Below are 20,599 nucleotides of genomic sequence, written 5' to 3'. Positions count from 1 at the left end.
TAGCAGTCTGCTCTCAAATATAGAAGATTTACTAATAGAAAGATAAAAGACTCCACACATTTTATTTCAAATGCATTCTGATTTTAATTAGGAATCTTAATGCCAGGGTTTGCACAATTTCCATAAAGTCAAATTTAAGTTATTATATCATCAGGACTTGTTTCCAACCAGTTGAGCAGCAGAGAAATCAAAGATCATGAGAGATCTGGGGCATCATGCTAGGTTTCTGCTTCTAAGATATGTTCCAAAATTCTAAGTAGATTCTAAGATGTTGACAGATTTCATCTTTGTTCTACCTGAAAACTAGGCCAAATCCTAGTCTCCCTTTTATTTCTCTATCACCAATTTACAAAACCTCCAAAACACAACAACCACCAAAACCAAAAGATCAAAAGAGAAAAAAAGAACAAAACAAAAACAAAACAAAGCAAAATAAAAAAACCACATGAACTTCGAAATGTATATGGGGATAGAAATTGACCCAATGTTTCATAATGTAGGTCAAAATGGGTTGGGTGCTTCATGAAGATTCTAAAATCTTTTTAAGATTCATTCTCCAACAAAGAAAAGCAATTCCACAAAGGAAGAATCCATGAAACGTTGATTTTCCTCTAAACTATTCTGAAATGCAAATAAGAAACAGGATACTCCTGTCCAATTAATGTCTGTCTGCTCTCAAGTGCAGATTGGGTGACAAAGTCTAATTGGTAGATTGGGTAGATATCTGAGTAGTTATGAAACTAATAATTATGTTTTCATTGTACTTTATCTTTAAAAGCTAACTTCCAATTACAATAATGAATTTTGTGAAGCAATCATTATTCTCATTGAAATAGATCTTCTAGTTAAGCTGACTCAGTTCTGTGTTTTCTGAAGCAATCATTGTAATTATTTCTATTACTTCTATTACACTGTAGGCATGTAGATGTTATTTTACAAATAAAAATGGTAAAACCCTGTGCCACTGGGCTTGTAATATAAATTAGACATAAAACAGTGAGATAATGGACTGAAAAAAGTTGAGAACTGGAAAATGGGTCTGCAAATTAGACCCATATAATAATATCTTGTGTTCACTCACCCACCTTTATCAGTCCTATGTGTGTGTGTTATGGTACTGGTGCATCTGTGCTTCTATGGTGAGAGTTTCTTAGGACAGACATCTTGCCCCCTGAGCTTATTGTCTGCTGTGTGCATTGTGAAGACGCTGTAAAGGAGGGTCTTGTGTGAAAGCTGGGCAGTGGAAGTTTTGTGGCACACTGTAGGTGGAAGAACATGCTGGAGGCCTGGGGAAGGGTAGGGCGTTGGTGTAAAAAGCTAGTAATTGCTCCATATGCTTAAGGAAGTATTTGCATGTTTCATCAACCATTATGTATTCTGAGAATAGCAACTCTACACACTTCTAAGAATTTTACAATATTTGATGTTTTTGAAAGTGCCTTGGGCCATCCCACTCTGAGAAATGTTGTCATTCTCTCTGTTTCTCTCTTTTTCAAAACACAAAGGCTATTTCCAAACCCTTCTTTTCTGTAGAAAAGCTTGAAAATCAAACCTATAGCATCACAGGAATCAGAAGTCCAAATTTAAAACAAAATATAAAATGTTGATTTTGAAAAATTTAGTCTTTTGCTGAATCCCGTGATTTTTGTGCACTAAGCTAATGATGTTTTAATGCTAGAAATGAGAGTAATGAATGTTTTCTGTCTCCCTTAGTTTGGAGATTTGCTGTTTGAAGAGGAGGTTGAACAGTGTGCTGACCTGTGTCAAAGAGTTCTCCATCACTGCAGCAGCAGCATAGATATTACACGGACTCAAGCCTGTGCCACTCTCTATCTCCTCATGAGATACAGTTTCAGCTCTACCAGTGTAAGATTTTTAGAAAGCAGTATGTTTTGTGACACCTTTTTGTGATCAATTGAAACAGAGACTGCAGTTGCCATAGCAAATAGAATGCATCTGCAGACAATCACATGGTCTGCTGTTTCATACATTTGAGCCAGGAGAGGTGCTAGAAGTGTAGGGGAAAAGTAGTTTTAATTATTTTTCATTGCCTTGTTTAGGAAAATGTGACTTTTCCTGCAACATCTGTAAATGCAACTTCAAACGGAACGGCATTAGGCCTCTGACAGCAAAGCCTATACAATGTTTAAGCAATACTCTTCATTCTCTCACTTTTTTTTTCACTTCTGTGTCACAACTACTCAGTCTAGTTCTATTCTAATGCAATTACAATCTCAGTAGTACTGCATACTTGAATTAATGGGAATTCTTCGCCAAGTCCTTGGTCTTTGGACGGGACTCTGATTTTTGCCACACATATGAAATAAAAATGTGTACATTATGCATGTAGGTTCATAGTGTTCTAGCATGAAAGTACATGCATTAGCATTTTGGACAGCATCTGATCTCACACAGTCTAAACTGTTAACAATCTTTAACAATTGTTAAAGTAACAACTCTACTAGTTGTTACTTTAAAGGCCTTGGATATGTAGGCCTTGGATATTTCTTCTTTGCAGAAGAAAAATGTACTGTGGAGACACTGTGATTAGCAAGGTGTAATGCATCACCAATTGAAGCCCTCAGAGGCCTTTTGCTTCCCAGACCTGTTTCCAGAATGTTTTCCCAGTCATGCTTCCTCTTCTCCTTTGTGGGTGATCTGATCATCACACCCACTGGCCTGTGCAGAGAGGGGAAGGGGTGCTTCTGACTTCCCTTTGTCTCATGTGTATTCGAAAGAACACTCTAGTCCCAAAGTACAGACATGTCAGAATTAGGAAGCTTTGGCTTAAATGGGTAAAGCAGGACTGGATTTGAAGTACCACAGGCCACTTGTATGAGTGGCAAGTTTAATGCACTCAATGTGGGCAGGAGAAAGTGTGTTTGTTTTAAACAGGAGACAGAGACATGCATGATGCAGTGCAGCCATCATTCTTTCATGTTGTTGTTTTGTCTTCTGAAAGAATTTTGCAAGAGTGAAGATGCAGGTGACCATGTCACTAGCTTCTCTGGTTGGAAAATCACCTGAGTTTAATGAGGAATTCCTTCGACGGTCCTTACGAACCATCTTAGCCTATGCAGAGGAAGATACGGATATGCAGGCAACTCCATTTCCCATCCAGGTAAAATCTTCTTTAACACGTATGTCTTCTATCAGGAGCTTTCACATAGGAGTGTGCTTGAAGCGAGTTCTAGATTTTGGTCTTTCAAAGCAACAAAAATAAGGATGCACTGGTTATTGCATGAGTTTACACAACAATAAGCAGGGAAGAAGTGGATGACTTAATTCCTTAGTATAAACTCTTGAGAATGTCCTCTGAAATCACATTACAGGAGAATCATCTCTTAGTTTTGAGTACAGCTTTCTTCTGGACCCCAGTAGGAACTGTAAGAATATCCCAAGGTGGAATTTGATTCATTATGTTTTCAGACAAGTACCATGGAAACTTCTCTCTCTTTGCCAACTCATAAGGTGTCGGCAGCAATAATGAAAAACATTTCAAGCAATTGTCAGATGATTTGCTAAAATTCTTACAGTAACTCAGCTTGTGCTGAAGACTTACAAAAACATCTGGTTTATTATCAGGTCAAAGATCAACTAAAGCTGAACTCTATTAGCACATAGGTTTGATTTTTTTTCATTCAGAAATAAATAGATCAAAGGATTTCAACTCATTTTGATTAATAAAAATATGTGTGTAAGATTTTCTATGTCAGCAGTCTTTGCTGCATTGAATATAGCTGAAAAAAAAACATATCTTGCAGCAATTCAGCATCCTGACATTCCCTTGGGTAAAAGAGACTTAAAGAGAGTAACATCAGCTGGTGCATATGCTGTTATTTTTCCAGAAGGAAAAAATAAACCCCTGAGAAATGCACATTGATCTTTATATTCCTGCAGGTAGAGGAGCTACTGTGTAATCTGAACAGCATCCTATCAGATACAGTGAAAATGAGGGAATTTCAGGAAGACCCGGAGATGCTGATGGACCTCATGTACAGGTGAATCTGTTTAGAATTGCAACTGAGGGAATTCTGCAGTGAGGTGAGCACAAGACCTGTGCATTTTAGGGATGTGGTGTGGACAAACCCTCTAGCTGTTCTGGATTTGTACATTCCCTCTTCAGCACAGCTGATCTGTCACAGGGAGCCCAGGCTGCAGCAGTGAGCACACTGCAGTGGAACCACTGGGAGGTCGGCATATATTTGAGCAAGGATGGAGTCAGGGACTGGTAAACACTGAAGAATGTTAGGTGCAGCAGTTTTACTATCCTCATGGGCCCTGGGTATCCTGCCTACCACTGCCTAACCATTTCTTTTGTATCGTGTTTAGTGAATTATACAGAATAAAGACAGAGATGGCTTCCTCCATTTCACCCAGGTGAAGAATTATGAAGGTATTTCTGTTATTTGAGGAGTGATTGTTCACAGCTCCTTTCTGCCCTCTGTTGTTAGAATTGCAAAAGGATACCAGACATCACCAGACTTGAGGCTGACTTGGCTGCAGAACATGGCAGAGAAGCACACCAAGAGGAAGTGCTACACAGAAGCAGCCATGTGCTTGGTCCATGCTGCAGCACTGGTGGCAGAGTACCTGAGCATGCTTGAGGATCGAAACTATCTCCCAGTGGGCAGTGTCAGCTTTCAGGTAAAAAGCTTTGACCACATAAGACTGGGATGATGTGTTCTGATGTGTGTATTCCTTCTTGTGTTAAGTAAAGTAGAAATGCATGTATGAGGGGGAAAAGTTACAATGGCAGTGTAGCAACACTACTCTTGGTAGGTTATTCCAATGATTTATGCTGATAAAGCCCAGTCCTTTAGTATCCAGCTGCTTCTAACTTCTATTTCCAGCATTTCAGTACTGTAATCTCTGACTTGCTAAGTAGAGCCCCTCTGTTTTCACATGCCTTTTCTTAGGGCTGTTGCTTGTCAACTGTGACAGATGCATCTTTCAAACTCCTTTCTTATAATCTGGGTAATTGGAGATACTCAGTTCTTTTAGGCATATTCTCCAATCCTTTGATGGTCCTTGAATTACTAACCAGCCCTTTTTGATTGATGAATAACACAATCACTGTAGTCTATACACAGTACATCCAAGTCCAATAAAAATGTCCCATGAATTCTTTCAGTGTGAGAAGTAGCTCTCAGATTATCTCTCCAAAGACTCTACTGGTTCTTTCGGGGTTGTTGAGCTCTTTACTAAGTAATACATTGATCTTTTCCAGACAGTTTTCTTGTGTTTTGTTTTTCACCTTACTCTTCTACATCACATAGATGAAAGCATAACTCTTGATTGTTAAAGTTAGACATTTTGAAATGCAGATATATATACTTTTTTATCAAGTTATGCATTTTTTGTCACTCTTAACTGAACTGTCTTCATATGCAAATTCAATGATTTTACTACTTTTTTTTCACATACTATTAAAAATAGAAATAGTCAAACCCTTAATACATTCCCATGTGTTAATAATTCCTCCTTTATCATTATTTGCTAAGACCAGTGGAGACCGTTGTTAATTTACAGAGTGTTGGCTGCAATGGTTATAAATCATGTCAACTAATTAGTGGAAATATTTTGCAGAATCAGCTTAGATGTTGTATGGATATCTATTATTACCTTTATAAGGTTGTAATCTCTTTTTTTAGAAAGTATCAGGTTTCTGCAGTCTAGTGTTGATTCAGACTAACTACAATCCCTTTAATGTTTTCTTTAGTAATTTTGTATCAGGATTTCCACCATTTTGTCCTGGTGCAGTCTGGTAAACCTACCACTATCTGCTGCATCTTGTACACTTTTAACAAAATGTGACCCCAAAGGGTATTTCCTCTTCTGGAACTTCTCCAGTTTTCTAAAACATGGCAAGTCTGTATTCATTGCTTGATTACCCTTTTGCTGAGCTCTTTTGAACAGTTAAAGAGCACATTTTATTGTCAAGGTGATTTTGAAATGGCTAATTCTAAGGTTGGTGCATTCATCATCCCTTGATATAACTATACCACTTAGGGTTTTTTCCCTTCAAAATAGTAAATGTGAACATGATTGAACCACTTTGCATTTTGCATTTAATTTAGTTTGTTGGGCATTAGTATTTGCAATTCCTCCTTAGCAATCAGGTGATGGACTAGTGTTATTCTTGATTTTCTTCAATATCAGAATATCTGTTTGTACTCTTTTTATTGGCTAAACTTCCGGCCATAGATTTATACTTCTACCATTTTGCATCCCTTATCAGTTTTGTATATCTTCTAACTTCCATTCATTACTTCTATTTACTTCTTTTCTCTCTGCTTGTTACATACTATCATTATGTAGATATAAGTAAACTCTGCATTCCCTTCCCAATGTCATTCTGCTCCCAGGCTGCCTTGAGTACTTGTAAACTCAACACATTTGACCAGAATGCAAGTCCTCCCTCCATTGCTCCTAAACTATGCAGATTGCCATGAATGGATATGTTTTCATTTATTTTAGCAATCCGAAGTCTATTCTACAAGGCACTAGGAAAGCAAAAATGTAGGAGTTTAAAAGCAGCAAATCAATCTCTCTCATCAAAATCCTTGTGTAAATATGTGTTTGCCAATGGAACAGTTGCCTCATAGGAGAGAGGTAGTAAAATGCCTCAATGACCAGAACCTGATTGCACAAGTCTTCATCTGACAGCATAATTTTGAATTTCAGTTTGCTCAATAACAATAATTAACTATAATAACACTTTGCATTTCTACATAGGCTTTCAAGAAAAGAGCTCTCCCATTCTTTACAAACAGGTTTGTGTTTTGTAGCACCTGTGAAGTTCTTACTTAGTTGACCTTGTTAAAAGAGAGAAAGACTACGCAGATTGCCTTTGCTTTACCCAGAGTTACAGATCTCTGCCCTAGACTCTTTCTGTGATCATTTCTTCATTTGGCTCAGATATGAAATTAATTAATATCAGTGATATATATTTAGTTGTGGAATTGAGGATGATAATAATGTGTACAAAAATATTATTCTGGATGAGCAGAAGTGTTATCTCCTTTTTACAGATGAGTAAAATAAGGCAGCAAAGGATCAAATCAGTTGACTTAGGTCTTCTGCAGTGAGTCTGTTAGCATTCAGAAAACTGATTATCACTAGACTAACACTTTTCCTTTTGTGCCAGACAAAACTATCCCTCAAAATCAGAATGGAGTCACTTTCAGTGAAATTCCCTTTGAGCTTAATTCATGTTTACACTAAATCCCCTTTGCAAGTGATAAAGCAAAATTAGTGAGAATATGAATTGCATATGGAATGATTTTAAAGTCATTTTATATTACCACAGATAAGTACTTAGTGTGTGTGTGTCTACCTGCTGAGGCAGAGCTAATTAGTCGTGGCTCAGCAGTAGCTTAATTGGACTTTGCTGTTTTGGGGATCTAGGTTGCAGGTTACCATGGCCACATTTAAGATGGTGATATGGGCTGGGGATCACGGGGTTTTTTGAGTTTACATAAGTGGTTCTTTTTCTTAAAGAAAACTAGGCCTTGTGAAGTCCAAAATAATTGCTGATGAAGTACATGGCAATTTATATATTGCCTTTATTATATATGGGACATATAAAATTCTTCAATATGAAAGGTAGATCAAGGCTAAAGTTGGTGAGCCATGCCCACTTTGCAAAAGATCACACAAGCACTAGGAGTACATCATGAAGGCTCTCTCCTGCTAGAGTGCCTGGACTGTAAAATGCCTGACATTAGTTAAAGGTGAATAAAGGATAATTGGTGTCTGTGACTTTCTTGTTACTTTCATGAATAAATCATTTCTCTGGACTCTTTTCCATTTGCTACAAAAGGGGCGGGGGGAAAGGCCACCAGAGATCACATGAAAATAGTCCTTAATGGCCACTGTTAAAGAAAGGAAAACCAGAAATTGATCTGCAGCATGGTTTGAGAGTTGCCATAGGTATGTGAGGCTAAGTCTGGTTGAAGCCACTATCTTCAATGAGACTGGTAGGGAAAAAGTGGCATGGGTGTGCTACATGTGCTGCAGTTTTCCCTCTGGCCAAAATTCAGACATATTCTTAACTCCCGTGAATATTGTCCTGAGGTTTATGCTCACCCTTCCAGTGGAGCTGACAGGATGTGCAGATTAGGCACTGTGATGGCAGCATGGTTGGAGTAAATTTCACCCATGGAGAAATAAATATATCCACAAAACCCAAGGGGGAAGTCCAATGTTGCTAGTGATGTGTGGTGCCAATTCTTTATCTGAATCTGATCAATAGTAACAGCTCTCAGTGTCTCTGCCATTTTATAAAGATGTCTTTAAGGACTTAGCTAGCTAGCCAGCTGGCATCCATCTTGCACTCAGACAGATCGTCATTGCCAGTTTCTGCTGAAGTGAGACACTATGACACTAATATAACTCCTTTTAATTAATAGCAAATCGAAGCTTAGCATTTCTGCTGCTGTTGAAAGTTACATATGCCAGTCCCATACTGTATGCACACATATTTTGGTGTTAATGTACATGTACTTCTATGTATTATAAAATTTTTAATGTGGATGCTACCCAGTGTCATTTATTCAAAGGAATCCTGAAGAACAATAGACGTGTTATTTCATGGTTTAGAATCCTGAAACAGTGACTGACACTGTGTACTTCATTTAGTTCTATTTAAATGCATGATAACTTTAACAAGAAACCAAGTAAATTCTGCAGGATCAAAGTGTAATATGGCAGAGGATGAAAAAAGAAGCAGCATTCAGTTATTGGAGATTTTAGAGCAATATTGTCTGTGTCCTACTTCTCCTCTGCTTGCAGAATTCTAATCAAAACTTGAAAGCTCAAGTCAAGCAGTAAAGTTAAGTTCAAGCAGGTGGCAGGAGGTCCAGAGTGCAGCTTGGAATTTCCCACCCCCAGGTGCCAGCAGCAGGAAGGGCACATTGGTTGTGACCGCAGAGGCATTGGAGATTGAGCTCACTGTAGCTCCATGGAAATCCAGCCACCAGAGGAGAGCCAGTTTGAGACCCATGGGAGCCTGCCTTTTAAACCTTAGACAAGAAAGAAAATTCATGATTCTTGTAGCAAAACTCATGATCTGCCATTTATGGAGATTTATGATGTTATATTCACTTCTAAAAGGAATTTAACTGTGTGTCCCCTGACTGCACTTGTATAACCTCATTCTTCTTCCTATCATGTAAATATGTTGAAACTGTTTCTGCCTCGATCTTTATAATATACTGTTGATCTAGGTTTCTGATTTCTGTGCTCTGTTGTATTTTAGAACATTTCAACCAATGTGCTGGAGGAATCTGCTGTTTCAGATGATGTTTTGTCTCCAGATGAGGATGGCATATGTTCTGGAAGGTATTTCTCAGAAAGTGGACTGGTAGGGCTGCTGGAACAAGCTGCAGAGCTCTTCAGCACGGTGAGTGAGGGCCAAAATCACCAGGAGGGGATAGTGGACTACTTGGGCCACATCCATATTTTCTTGTGCATGAGGAAACAAAGTCTTACTGCTAAACCAAGTGCTACAGATCTGCCGCACTCCAAATAACAAGAGGCCACATCTTATAGCCATCCCAGTCCTGCTTCAGTCAGATCAATGAAGCTAGGCTTTTCAGGTAGCCTAGTTTAGCCATATATCTACCTCTGCTGTGCATACTACAGGCAGCATCAAGAGAAAGTGATTGTCTCAGGCATGAACGAAGCTTTTTGGTTAATATTTTCATGGGATAGTATATTTAAGAAAAAATCTTGCTTAAACTATAATTTTTACAAAGCATGTGAGAGTTACTCCTATGTTTTTGCACAGCATACAACCACCAGTCTTATAGTTTCCACTTACCATGTAAAGAGTCATGATATTAATTAATTAATACTGAAGTATTAATTAATACTGAAGTAGCTTATCATTTTAACATAACAAAGAAAATGTGTGATTTAGCACCTCTAAAGATATCAGTTGGGCTCCTTTCGTCCAGACACAGCTCTGGTTGTCCTGCATTTCTAACTCTTCTAATCCTGAAGTAGAAACCATGTGCCCTACACAGGAGTTTAGGCTTGAGAGCCCAACAGATCAGAAATCCCAAATACATCCATATTGTTGTTTGCTATTCAAAACTACCCATTTTACTAGTTTTTAGAAAGCTAAAACAAGCAACATAGCAGATTAACAGATAAGTCCCATAAATTCTCTTTTCAGACAAGGCATTAATGGAGATGTAATTTCTTTTCAGAGTGCATGGGGACTAATTTCTTTTCTTCTTTTCTTTTTTTCCTTTTTTATTTTCTCCCAAGGGAGGATTGTATGAAACTGTGAATGAGGTGTACAAAATCGTCATTCCCATACTGGAGGCACATCGAGACTTCAGGAAGCTTACCTTGACTCACAGCAAGCTACAGAAGGCCTTTGACAGCATAATTAATAAGGTACCTGTGAGGCAAAGCACTGCTAGCAAGACACATTGCTGGGTCACGCTGTTTGTTTAAGACTGGTGTTAATAAAACTGTGAACCCATGTGTATTGGGTTTGTGTGGCCAGCTTTTGGTAGTGGAGGGGGAGGGTTACAGGGATGGCTTTTATTAGAAGCTGCTAGAAGCTTTCCCCGTGTCCAGCAAAGCCAATGCCAGCCGGCTCCATGATGAACCTGCTGCTGGCCAAGGCCGAGCCCATCAGAGAAGGTAGTAGCACCTCTGTGACAATATAATTAAGAAGGGAAAAGAAGTTATTGAAGAGATGTAATTGCATTCAGAGCAGAAAGCAATGAAAATATGTGAGAGGAGCAACTGTGCAGACACCAAGGTCAGAGGAGATGGAAAAGGGAGGAGATGCTCCAGGCACTGGAGCTGAGATTCCCCTGCAGCCCATGGTGAAGACCATGGTGAGGCAGCTGTCCCCCTTCAGTCCATGAAGGTCAGTGGGAGAGCAGAGATCCACCTGCTGCCCATGCAGGACCCCACGTGGGAGCAGGTGGATGCCTGAAAGAGGATGTGATGCTGTGGGAAACCCACACTGGAGCAGGCTCCTGGCAGGGACCTGCAGGCCCATGGAGAGAGGAGCCCATGCTGGAGCAAGTTTCCTTGTAGGACTTGTGACCGTGTCGAGGACTCACTCAGGAGCTGGCTGTGCCTGAAGGACTGCACCCCTTGGAAAGGGACCCATGTTGGAGCAGTCATGTAGAGAACCATGGGAAGTCATGTAGCCCGTTGGAAGGACTAGCGCTGGGGAAGTTTGTGGAGAATTGTCTCCCATGGGAGAGACAGCACAGTGCCGTGATGTAATGGTTTGTGATCTCTGTGCTTCTAATCCATCTGCACTGTTGATATATAGAAGTGGCTTTGAAATGGGGAAAATGTAGGACTAGTGAGTTTTTTTATACATCAACTGGGAAAAAAATGGCATCTAAATACTACAACGTTCACATAAAAAAAAAATCAGTTGTAAATTTCCTCTTTCTTTTTAATAATTAGGGTCAAAAACGAATGTTTGGAACTTACTTCCGTGTTGGTTTCTATGGATCCAAATTTGGGGACTTGGATGAACAGGAATTTGTTTATAAGGAGCCTGCAATTACCAAGCTTCCTGAGATTTCTCACAGATTAGAGGTAAAGATAAAAACATTGTTAAGATGGTCTCAAATGTTATGTTATACTTTCCAATGAACCCACACACTCCTAATAGTATTATTGCTATATAAAAAATCAGTAACTAACTGATTTGTATCATAAGGTACAATAAAAACATTCTAAATAAAAACATTTTGGGATAATTCTGTTCCCTTTCCAGGGATTTTATGGCCAGTGTTTTGGGGAGGATGCTGTGGAAGTGATTAAGGACTCTGCTCCTGTTGACAGAAGAAAGCTGGATCCCAATAAGGTAGAGAAAGTACTACCAAGAGTGTTGAGTGCTTTGTCAGAGAAGAGAAAGGAAGAGAGGGGGCCCCCCTTGCAACTTTTATGCTTAAACATTAAGGCACCAAAAAACAAAACAAAACAAAACAAAGCAAAAAAACCACCTGACTATATCTCTGTGCCCAGGAGTGTTAAAGCTTATGTGACAGGCTTTGTTTGGTAGCTTATCACAGAGTATGAAAATTAGAAGATCTGATCTCTGGTCTCTGCTCTGGTCCTGATCCAGGTTAAGCTGTACCCTCCTAGATGCAAGTTTCATCAACTCTGAATAAGAGAAGGATCCCTGAAGGATTTGCAGCTCTGTGGTCTTCCAGACCATCCTTAGCCAATGCGAACTACAGGATATTTCACGTGCCGTTCCTTTTACACTCCTTGAGCTGTAAAGTAGTGTAATGGTTCTTCCCTCTTTTCATAGGCATACATACAAATTACTTTTGTGGAGCCATATTTTGATGAGTACGAGATGAAGGACAGAGTTACCTATTTTGAGAAGAACTTCAACATCTGTCGGTTCATGTACACTACGCCTTTCACCAAGGATGGGCGTCCCCGAGGAGAGCTTAGTGAGCAATACAAGAGGAACACCATCCTAACCACAACGCATGCTTTCCCCTACATCAAAACTAGAATTAATGTCCTTGAAAGAGAAGAGGTAATTGGGTTTTGAAGACAAGATCTAATTTCTCAGGGGCTGAATGAGTCTCTGGGTAGGAAGACTTTCAAATTCTATGCTTGGCAGAAAAAAAAAGAATGCTGAATTTCTCAGATGTTGCTCTCATAAACAGAAGTGTTACAGAAAGGTAGAAAAATGCAAAATAGATACTTACTATGGAGAAGAAAGGATAGTAATTGTACATTCTTCTTCTGGCCTCCTAGTTGTAATGCTACGTAGGAGGACGAGTGGAGTTCTGTTTATAGCTGATAAAGTAGAATTAGCTAGAAGTACAGTCAGAGAACTAGACTGGGATCAGAGCTGGTTTAGAGATGGGAAGCTTTATGCTGTAGAAAGGGCAATTTCAGACATGAAGTCAGCAGAATAATAATGGATTTATGCAAACAGGGAGTCTGATTCACACCCTGTTATTGCAAATGATAAGATGGGAAAGAGCTTTGGATCAGATGCAGATATCTTCCAAGAAGACATTTAGATCGAACAGTCTTCCTGGGTTTTGCAACTATTGCTTTTGACATGGAAGAATGATAGTGATATTGTCAGATTTAGAACAAGTCAACTGCATGCGTGATTAATGTAATGAAGCATCTTTTCTTCCATTTCCATTAGTTTGTTTTAACCCCAATTGAAGTTGCCATTGAAGATATGCGTAAAAAAACACAGGAACTAACTGCAGCCACCAACCAAGAACCACCAGATGCCAAAATGCTCCAGATGGTTTTGCAGGGCTCAGTTGGAGCCACTGTAAACCAGGTAAGGGATCCAAATAAGCCAGATGAAGAGCTTCTGCGTACTTCTCTCATTGTTTCTTTTCTGCTGTTATCTCTTGCACTGGAAGAAGTACATCTAGTCAGATACGTTTAGTCACAATGTGCATTTAAACTTCAGCCCTTGATATTTAGTCGTTGTATATTGTTCATTAGGTATGCTTTTGGTGAAACTGCTCGTGGAAACGCCACCTTGACTGTAGGTGCAGACGCTCACAGAAGCCTTGTGAATGCAACCAAGTATTTTCCATTTCTAACACGCTAGCCATCTCAGCCCTTTTGTTCACTCCAGATATATCCTTGGGCAATGGGAATAATAGTAACAGTTCTGCTGTGGGACCACTGCAAACTCAGTTTTACAGAAGTTAAGTCAATAAATGAAGTCAAGACCTGAATGCCCAAAAAGAAAGCTGAGATGCAATAACTATAACATAAATATACATGCTAACAAAAAACCCCAGGCAATTAAAATTTTTTTAATGAAAGCATGGAGACATAACTGAGCAAAAACTTGGTATTATGCGCAATTTCACAAAGCTTGGTTTCTTTGCTAAAATCCTAAATACTCTCAATTTCTCCAGATTCTTCATCAACCAAAGTGTCTAGTCTGAAATAACATGTTCCTATAAGCTTTGGAAAGAGTGGTCCTTTTCTGTGCTGGGCTTATTTAACTCCCTTGAGATCTTGTCATACCACACATAGGAGCTGTGTTTCTCTAACCTAACCGGGTTTGTCAGTATCCCAGCTCTTCTCTGTTGAGCAGGATTTGTCTGTTCCCTTTGTTGTGGGGCTGGAGGAGAAATAAAAACAGGAGAGGATAAGATGTGATGGGCAAAAACTCTGCTTGCAAAAGGAAATATCGGGGGTAAGGGAGCAAATACCTGTTATGGTAACTATGCATGGTTTTTTTTCTTTCATAATCCCACTCATGAAATAACAAACAGCTTGAACAACGTGTGGTCTGTTTTCAGTCTAAGTGTTTTTAACATTTTCCTGTGTTATTCCTATAAGGGACCGCTAGAGGTAGCACAAGTGTTCCTGGCCGAAATTCCAGCAGACCCCAAACTTTATCGACATCACAACAAGCTGAGGTTGTGTTTCAAAGAGTTTATAATGAGGTCAGTAAAACAAAATTGAAATGCTGAATTGCATCAATAAAGTCAATAATAGCAATAATTCAACGATAATATAACTAGTTATTAATTATACAAGTTAGCATCATGAATCGTGGCATCTCACACTTTAGACACTTGGGCCAGACTTGTTATCTCTGCTTCGTGTCAAATGCTTAGGTAGGTATTGCGTCCCAAATGGGAGAAAATTTTAACACTCTGAACAAATAATGTATAAATTAAGATGTTCCATTTGTTTTATCTTTTGACATTTTTACAGAAATCAAGCATTTCAGACTACACCCTTGATTTTACTTTCAATGAAGTGACATTTAGAAGATATAAAGAAAGGTGTTCATAAGAAAACATTTGACCCTATCTGTCAAACCTACACAGTGGTAGTGGCAGACATATATGTCCTTTGCTTCAGATATGCTGGTAAATCTTAACAAGCATACTCTCATACCACAGTACTCCTCCCCTTAGTCCAAACAAAGCATAATTGCTGAAGCATAAGCTTGAGTTAAATAATGAGTCTTATGCAACAGATACAGCTTCTGCTTTCTGCTGTTGTCACTGCATCTGTTTATGCTAAGTAGGCAGCTAGCTCAGTATTCTGCAGTCATTATATTTGTTTTTACTAGGTCTGTCATGCTTTTCTGATGTTTAAAAAATATAATCTCAATTTGTGTACTTGGAAAAGACAGAGGTTTCTTATTAATTCATTATCACTTTGGTCTTGACAAGTTACCAGAGGAGTGCCTAGATCAAAAGACCTGTATCCTTGTCCGTTCAAAATACCTAATACAAAGTGAATGAGTTTAACAGAAGTAGAGATGATACGTGACATTCCTTTTTGATTTTTCTTTTGCCTAGGTGTGGTGAAGCAGTGGAGAAAAATAAGCAACTTATTACTGCTGACCAGCGGGAATATCATCAAGAGCTCAAAAGGAACTACATGAAGCTGAAGGAGAATCTTAGGCCCATGATTGAGAGGAAGATTCCAGAGCTGTACAAACCTGTAGTGAAAGTCCATAGCACAAGGTACAATTAGGGCAGGGTTATCTGTTGTGGGTATACAAAAATATGCTATTTTTTGCAAGGAAGAAAGGGAGTTTCACTATCTGCTGAAACCAGGCCATAATATACACTGCCAACTCCATTCCTGATTAAAGAAATCTGCTGACTTCCATTGGAGCTGATTGTAGTGTTAACTGTGTTTCTCAAGCTGCTCATTCCTGGTGTAGAGGATTTATGTAATTTTAATGCATCATTAGATAAGACTTCCTCCTTACCCTAAAGAAAAGATATTGGAAACATTTTGTGATTTCTTCTACATTTGAAGCTAGAAGTAGATAGAACAGGTATGGCACCATGTGGTATTAGTTAGCATGAACTAAGAATGATCCTTTCATTCCAAGAAAACATAGATCTTTTTAGTCACATGACTGAGACAGAATAGTCTTATGTTCTTATGAATATATGCTTCTTCACAAAGCCACTGTGCCCAGTGTGGGGTGAGAGGAGAAGAAGGAATGACAACTCTGACCTGCCAGCACATAACATGTTTCAGCTGAAGATTTGTCAGCTGCTCCTTTTCACAAGGCAGGTATTTCTTGGACTGTTTTTCATCTGCCAACTTTATTTCATTGCAGGGAATCTTTTCGTAACCACAGTTTTAGGAAATACGATGCCCAGACTTCTTCACAAAGCACCTAAGAACCAGCTGTTTTGGCCAAGGAAGAGCTTCATGCTGCAAGCCAGAAGTGATGGAGTATTTTATTCCACATCTATGAAATCAGAAAACTCTCACAGGACAGCATGTGCGCTTTCTGGGCAACATGCAGAAAAGCATTTACACAAGATCACTGAATGAAAACTAGGGGATAATTCCTAATCAAGCACAAAGCATGAGGGCTTGGAACGAAGGGGATGCTTTTTAGATACTTTTGTATATATTGTAAAATAATCACTTACTGCAGAAGGGGTGGACAAGTCATCACTAACTAACAGACATAGAACTTGGCATGGTTTGGTTCAGGTGAATCCAAATAACATGTCTAAAGAATGACAAGTTGTATGTGTTTGTGGTCCTTTTCCAAGGCAGCATTTATCTATGTGCTTTTGGCAATGCTGCACATGCTGCAAGTTAATCACATGCCTAAATGTTGTCTTAATGAGGATAAACATGGTCCCCTGCTCTGTGTTTGCTGAGTTGACACTTCAGGAAAGAATAATTTCCTCAGTCAGTTTCTGTCACCAGTTTCTATCATGATCCTTAACTGCAGGGAGTTCTGCACAAGTTTTCTCAACCAAAGCTTGAAAAGCAAGAAGTAGTAATAAATAATTCTTACAGATCTTCTAAATTTTTTTCTAAGTATACAGACTATACAGTTGGGTTTCCTAATAATCTGTGACATATTTAGCAGAGAGGCTAACATATAATAGTTTAAAAAGAAGATGCTAAGCTATGAGTGATTGTTTTATTATACAATGCTTTTATGTAGATAGCCTTATCCAAAATTAGCCACAGGAGCTCACAGTGGGGATTTCCTGCAAAGCACTTAGCTCAGGCTTTACTGCAGCCTAAGAGAAATTAGCACATAATTTATAATACCTAATAGTTAGTATTTTCTGAGCCATAAGCAAACATTTTGCTAAATAACCTTTAGAGCGCTTCTCTGAAGTATGAAAATGTTGTTACAATTTTGCAGATGAGGATGCTGAGAGAGATTAGAACTCATTTAGTGAGGCCATGACAGAGCCACAATTTGTATTGTGACTATGCTTACCACATAATATTTGTATTTTGAAACCAAATTCCATAAAAGCATCCCTCAATATTACTTCCTCCCATCCATGTTTTCAGTGTTTTGGAAATTATAATTTAATGCTGATTAGAGAAACCAATTCCATTTGCCCAAACACAGAATTTAATGTTAAATTTAATGGTGGAATTTTTTCCTTTATATTTCATTTTAAAAAATGACAGTGAATTTTCTGTGAGCTGATGCCATGTGTTTCTAAAGGCAAGGCCTATTTGCTTTGAAAGTGTAGGGGAGATTGAGGCTGTTGAATTTAGGGGAAACATTTTGACTTTTTACAGTCACCTGCAGCCTTGGCATTTGGTAATAGGAATATTCCAAGCACTTCATTGACATTTGTGTCAGATTTTGAATGTGCTATGTAGAAGATTCACAAGGATGATCAAAAAATAGGAGACATGGAAATAGGCAAAATAAACCGTACTTACACGGCACTTGGAGTGTAAGAAAAGAATTTCCCTCCTTATTAACAAGCACTAATGCTTGTTAATGCATTAATGCACTAATCAGGAATAAGTACTTTCTGATTTTGAAGTGAACACATCCAAAGTACATAAGCAAATGGTATAAAAAGCTCAGAGCAAAAGACGCCTCCATGGCAGAGTGGCTTCTCTATACTCAAGTTGGTTTGAAACAGCTTTAAATTAAAAAGTTTACTAATTTCCCAAAGTTTTGAAGCTATGAGATGTCTGCCTATCAGAACCTAGCCCTTTATCTATCACTTTTAACAGCCAGTTGAGGAGAAAGGTCAGAATACTGTAATCTATCAACCCCATAGTGCAACCTCATTGTTTACAAGATGCTTATACTTTACAGCCTAATTAACAGAAACCTCAAGTAAACAAAATCCCTTGCTGGTGTACAATATACTAGGTAAAAGTAATGAAGTGTTTCCACAAAGTGAAATAACACTCAAGATAGTATGAATACTGAAGCACTCTTCACTCACATTTTACAAGCTGAGCACCCCTCAGTCAGTTGGCCAGTCTTGCTCTCAGTTTGTATTTCATGTTGTCCCTTCTACAAATGGAATATGGCTTGTACATTTCTTTCAAAAGCTGAATTATCTCAAATGTAAATTTTCTACCTTATGATACTCATTTTGCAATAAAGTGACTGTTACACAGGATATTCAGAAGTTCCTTTGTGTTGCACCTTATACCTCAACAGAACACAGCTAGAAAGAAAATTTCAGTAGGAACAATCTTTTCTTGTAGAAGCACCATTTTGCAAAACATACAAAAATCTGGGCAGAGAACAGATGTGTTGGGCAGTCTTTAGGATAAATTGTGTCTGTTGCAGCAATGACAGGTAACAAGTTGCTTCCTAACTGTTTTTTCATTCAGTGTTCATGAAAAATGTCAGTGGGACACTCAGTGATAGGAGAGCCCTCCTTTCTTTTTCTGTTCTGTAGCTGTAGAGCAGAAACCCTCCTGATTCCTGAATTCAGTGTCTGGGTGATTCAAGACTAGGTAGAGTTTTGTCCACACTAGGTCCAGGGCTAAACTGCTGAGGCTGTCTTAGGGAACCAGCAGGTGAGGCACAGAATTACACCATCCTGACCTAGACATGCCCAGAGCTCGCCACAGCTCTTACTTCTTGCATTTAGCATCAGCAAGCACCAGTTTTAGGGAGCATGGTGCTGGTTATGGGGCAGGAATCCTCTGGCTTAGCATGGGTGCCTCTCTGTTGACCACACCAGCCATGCCCCATCCTCCTGCAGTGCACAGGGGCAAGCAGTGACCAGCAGTGAAAACCGGTGTTATTATCACTCAAAACTGGTAGGTCTGGGTTACATGTCCACTTCCTGGAAGCTGAATGCTTTCTTATTTGGTTTCTCACCAGCTGTGAAGGTTTGGAAAAGTGAAAGCAGACATTTAAACTTTTTTTTGTTTTTCTTTTACTTTTTGTCTGTTTGAAGTATCGTCTCAAATATTTCATCTAAGGGAATTAAAGCTTAGCAGAGAGCCTGCCACAGAGCCAGCTAGGGATTTTTTAGGTGCTACAATCTCTCAAAGCAATGCTTGTTATGAAAAGGAAGCACACAATAATAGTGTTTTACTGGAGTTTACTGCACTACAGTGCTGATGCCTTCTGGTAGAGAGATACACATACAAAGAGTGTTCATAGGGTGTTGCCCCTAGGACTGAATTTGGGAGTGGGGCAACTCAGGGAGTAGCTTGGCTGACTATGTTTTAACTGTCTTTTAAACCGATTAAACAGAGTGATTAAAAAATAATCAACAGGTCTTGAATAAGTCATCTCAGGTTGGGTAATGCTCCAGTCTAATCAGTGCACTGAAAGGAGAAGGGCCCCTGTGAAAAAAGTTGTTTATGATTACATGAATAAAGGTAATACACTCTCACAGTAGAACCCAGTTAGTGTTTGGGAGGGTTACAGTGAATTCTGGCATTTATTGAGCACTTGACATAGTGAATTGAATATGTTTCTGTGACTCGTCATGTTCTTAGTGAGGTTTAAATGACTCATTTTTCATTCAAAACCAGACTGTTTTCCAAGTGTTCAAGAATCAAAAAAGTAACCTCGAAGAAGTTTTTTACAAAGTCATCACTCAGTAATGCTCAGTAAAAAATCCCGAAAACCTCAAACTAAGTGTTTAGCTGATCAAAACAAGCAAACTAAACCTCCAAAGATCCCCAATAGTAATTTTTCTAGGAAAGCTTTGAAAGTTGTAACATTTTGTTCTGCTTCTCTGTTCTAAGCAATCTGCTGCTTTGCACCCTTTAAAACAAAATCATCCCTTTAGAAAAAAAAAAGGAAAGTTGAATTCTACTTTTATTTTTCTTTAAATTTCCCTTTACAAACTTAGAAGATACCTAAATCATTATACAGCATTTTTTTTATGCTATAAAATTGATTTAATATTTCTGTCTATCTCTGGATCTAATACTTCTTTTAGAACTATGTCTTTTTACAGGAATAAGGTTTTTCCGTATCAACTTCTATTAATGGAATATTTCTAAATGTGCACTGGATGCCTACTACTCATGAAATCCAAATTACAAAGAAAGTTAAGCCCTAATAATCAGACGGACAAGGTATTTCAGCTGGATGAAAGGAGGACTATGTCTTTTGTATTTAACAGACACTTGCAAAACAACTGGAAGGGAAGATTTTCTATCACACATTTCCAGCTTTCCCAAATGTGAACATCTGTGGAAATTTCTGTTTGCCTATGAGAGCTCAGTGGGAAAAAAAAAAAAAAAAAAAAAAAAAAAAAAAAAAGAAAAAGCAAGCTTAGCATTGCTGATAAATCTAGAATTTGAAAGTGACACAAAGCTATCTTAAAACCTCAAGCAAACAAGTTCT

The 20,599-nt window shown here is 38.6% G+C and overlaps 1 protein-coding gene across 1 annotated transcript in view; it reads left to right on the top strand.

Annotated features, from left to right (window-relative positions):
• The window catches only part of DOCK8 (dedicator of cytokinesis 8), an 87,902-nt gene extending 69,502 nt beyond the window's left edge, over positions 1–18,400 (top strand). Inside the window, exons 36-48 of the mRNA XM_027709739.2 lie at positions 1,714–1,866; positions 2,963–3,121; positions 3,901–4,001; positions 4,455–4,647; positions 9,263–9,406; positions 10,279–10,410; positions 11,452–11,586; positions 11,768–11,857; positions 12,308–12,544; positions 13,175–13,318; positions 14,344–14,450; positions 15,321–15,488; positions 16,100–18,400. Coding sequence (XP_027565540.1) covers positions 1,714–1,866; positions 2,963–3,121; positions 3,901–4,001; positions 4,455–4,647; positions 9,263–9,406; positions 10,279–10,410; positions 11,452–11,586; positions 11,768–11,857; positions 12,308–12,544; positions 13,175–13,318; positions 14,344–14,450; positions 15,321–15,488; positions 16,100–16,163 — 1,827 coding nt within the window. The 3' untranslated portion in view covers positions 16,164–18,400. The remainder of the gene's footprint in view (positions 1–1,713; positions 1,867–2,962; positions 3,122–3,900; positions 4,002–4,454; positions 4,648–9,262; positions 9,407–10,278; positions 10,411–11,451; positions 11,587–11,767; positions 11,858–12,307; positions 12,545–13,174; positions 13,319–14,343; positions 14,451–15,320; positions 15,489–16,099) is intronic.
• Positions 18,401–20,599: the final 2,199 nt, after the last annotated feature.

The sequence above is a fragment of the Pipra filicauda genome, unplaced genomic scaffold (assembly GCF_003945595.2).
Source record: "Pipra filicauda isolate LSUMZ 115617 unplaced genomic scaffold, ASM394559v2 scaffold35_size7292922_pilon, whole genome shotgun sequence".
NCBI lineage: Eukaryota > Metazoa > Chordata > Aves > Passeriformes > Pipridae > Pipra > Pipra filicauda.
Note: the sequence above shows the minus strand (reverse complement) of the source record. Positions and strands in the feature narration are given on the sequence as shown.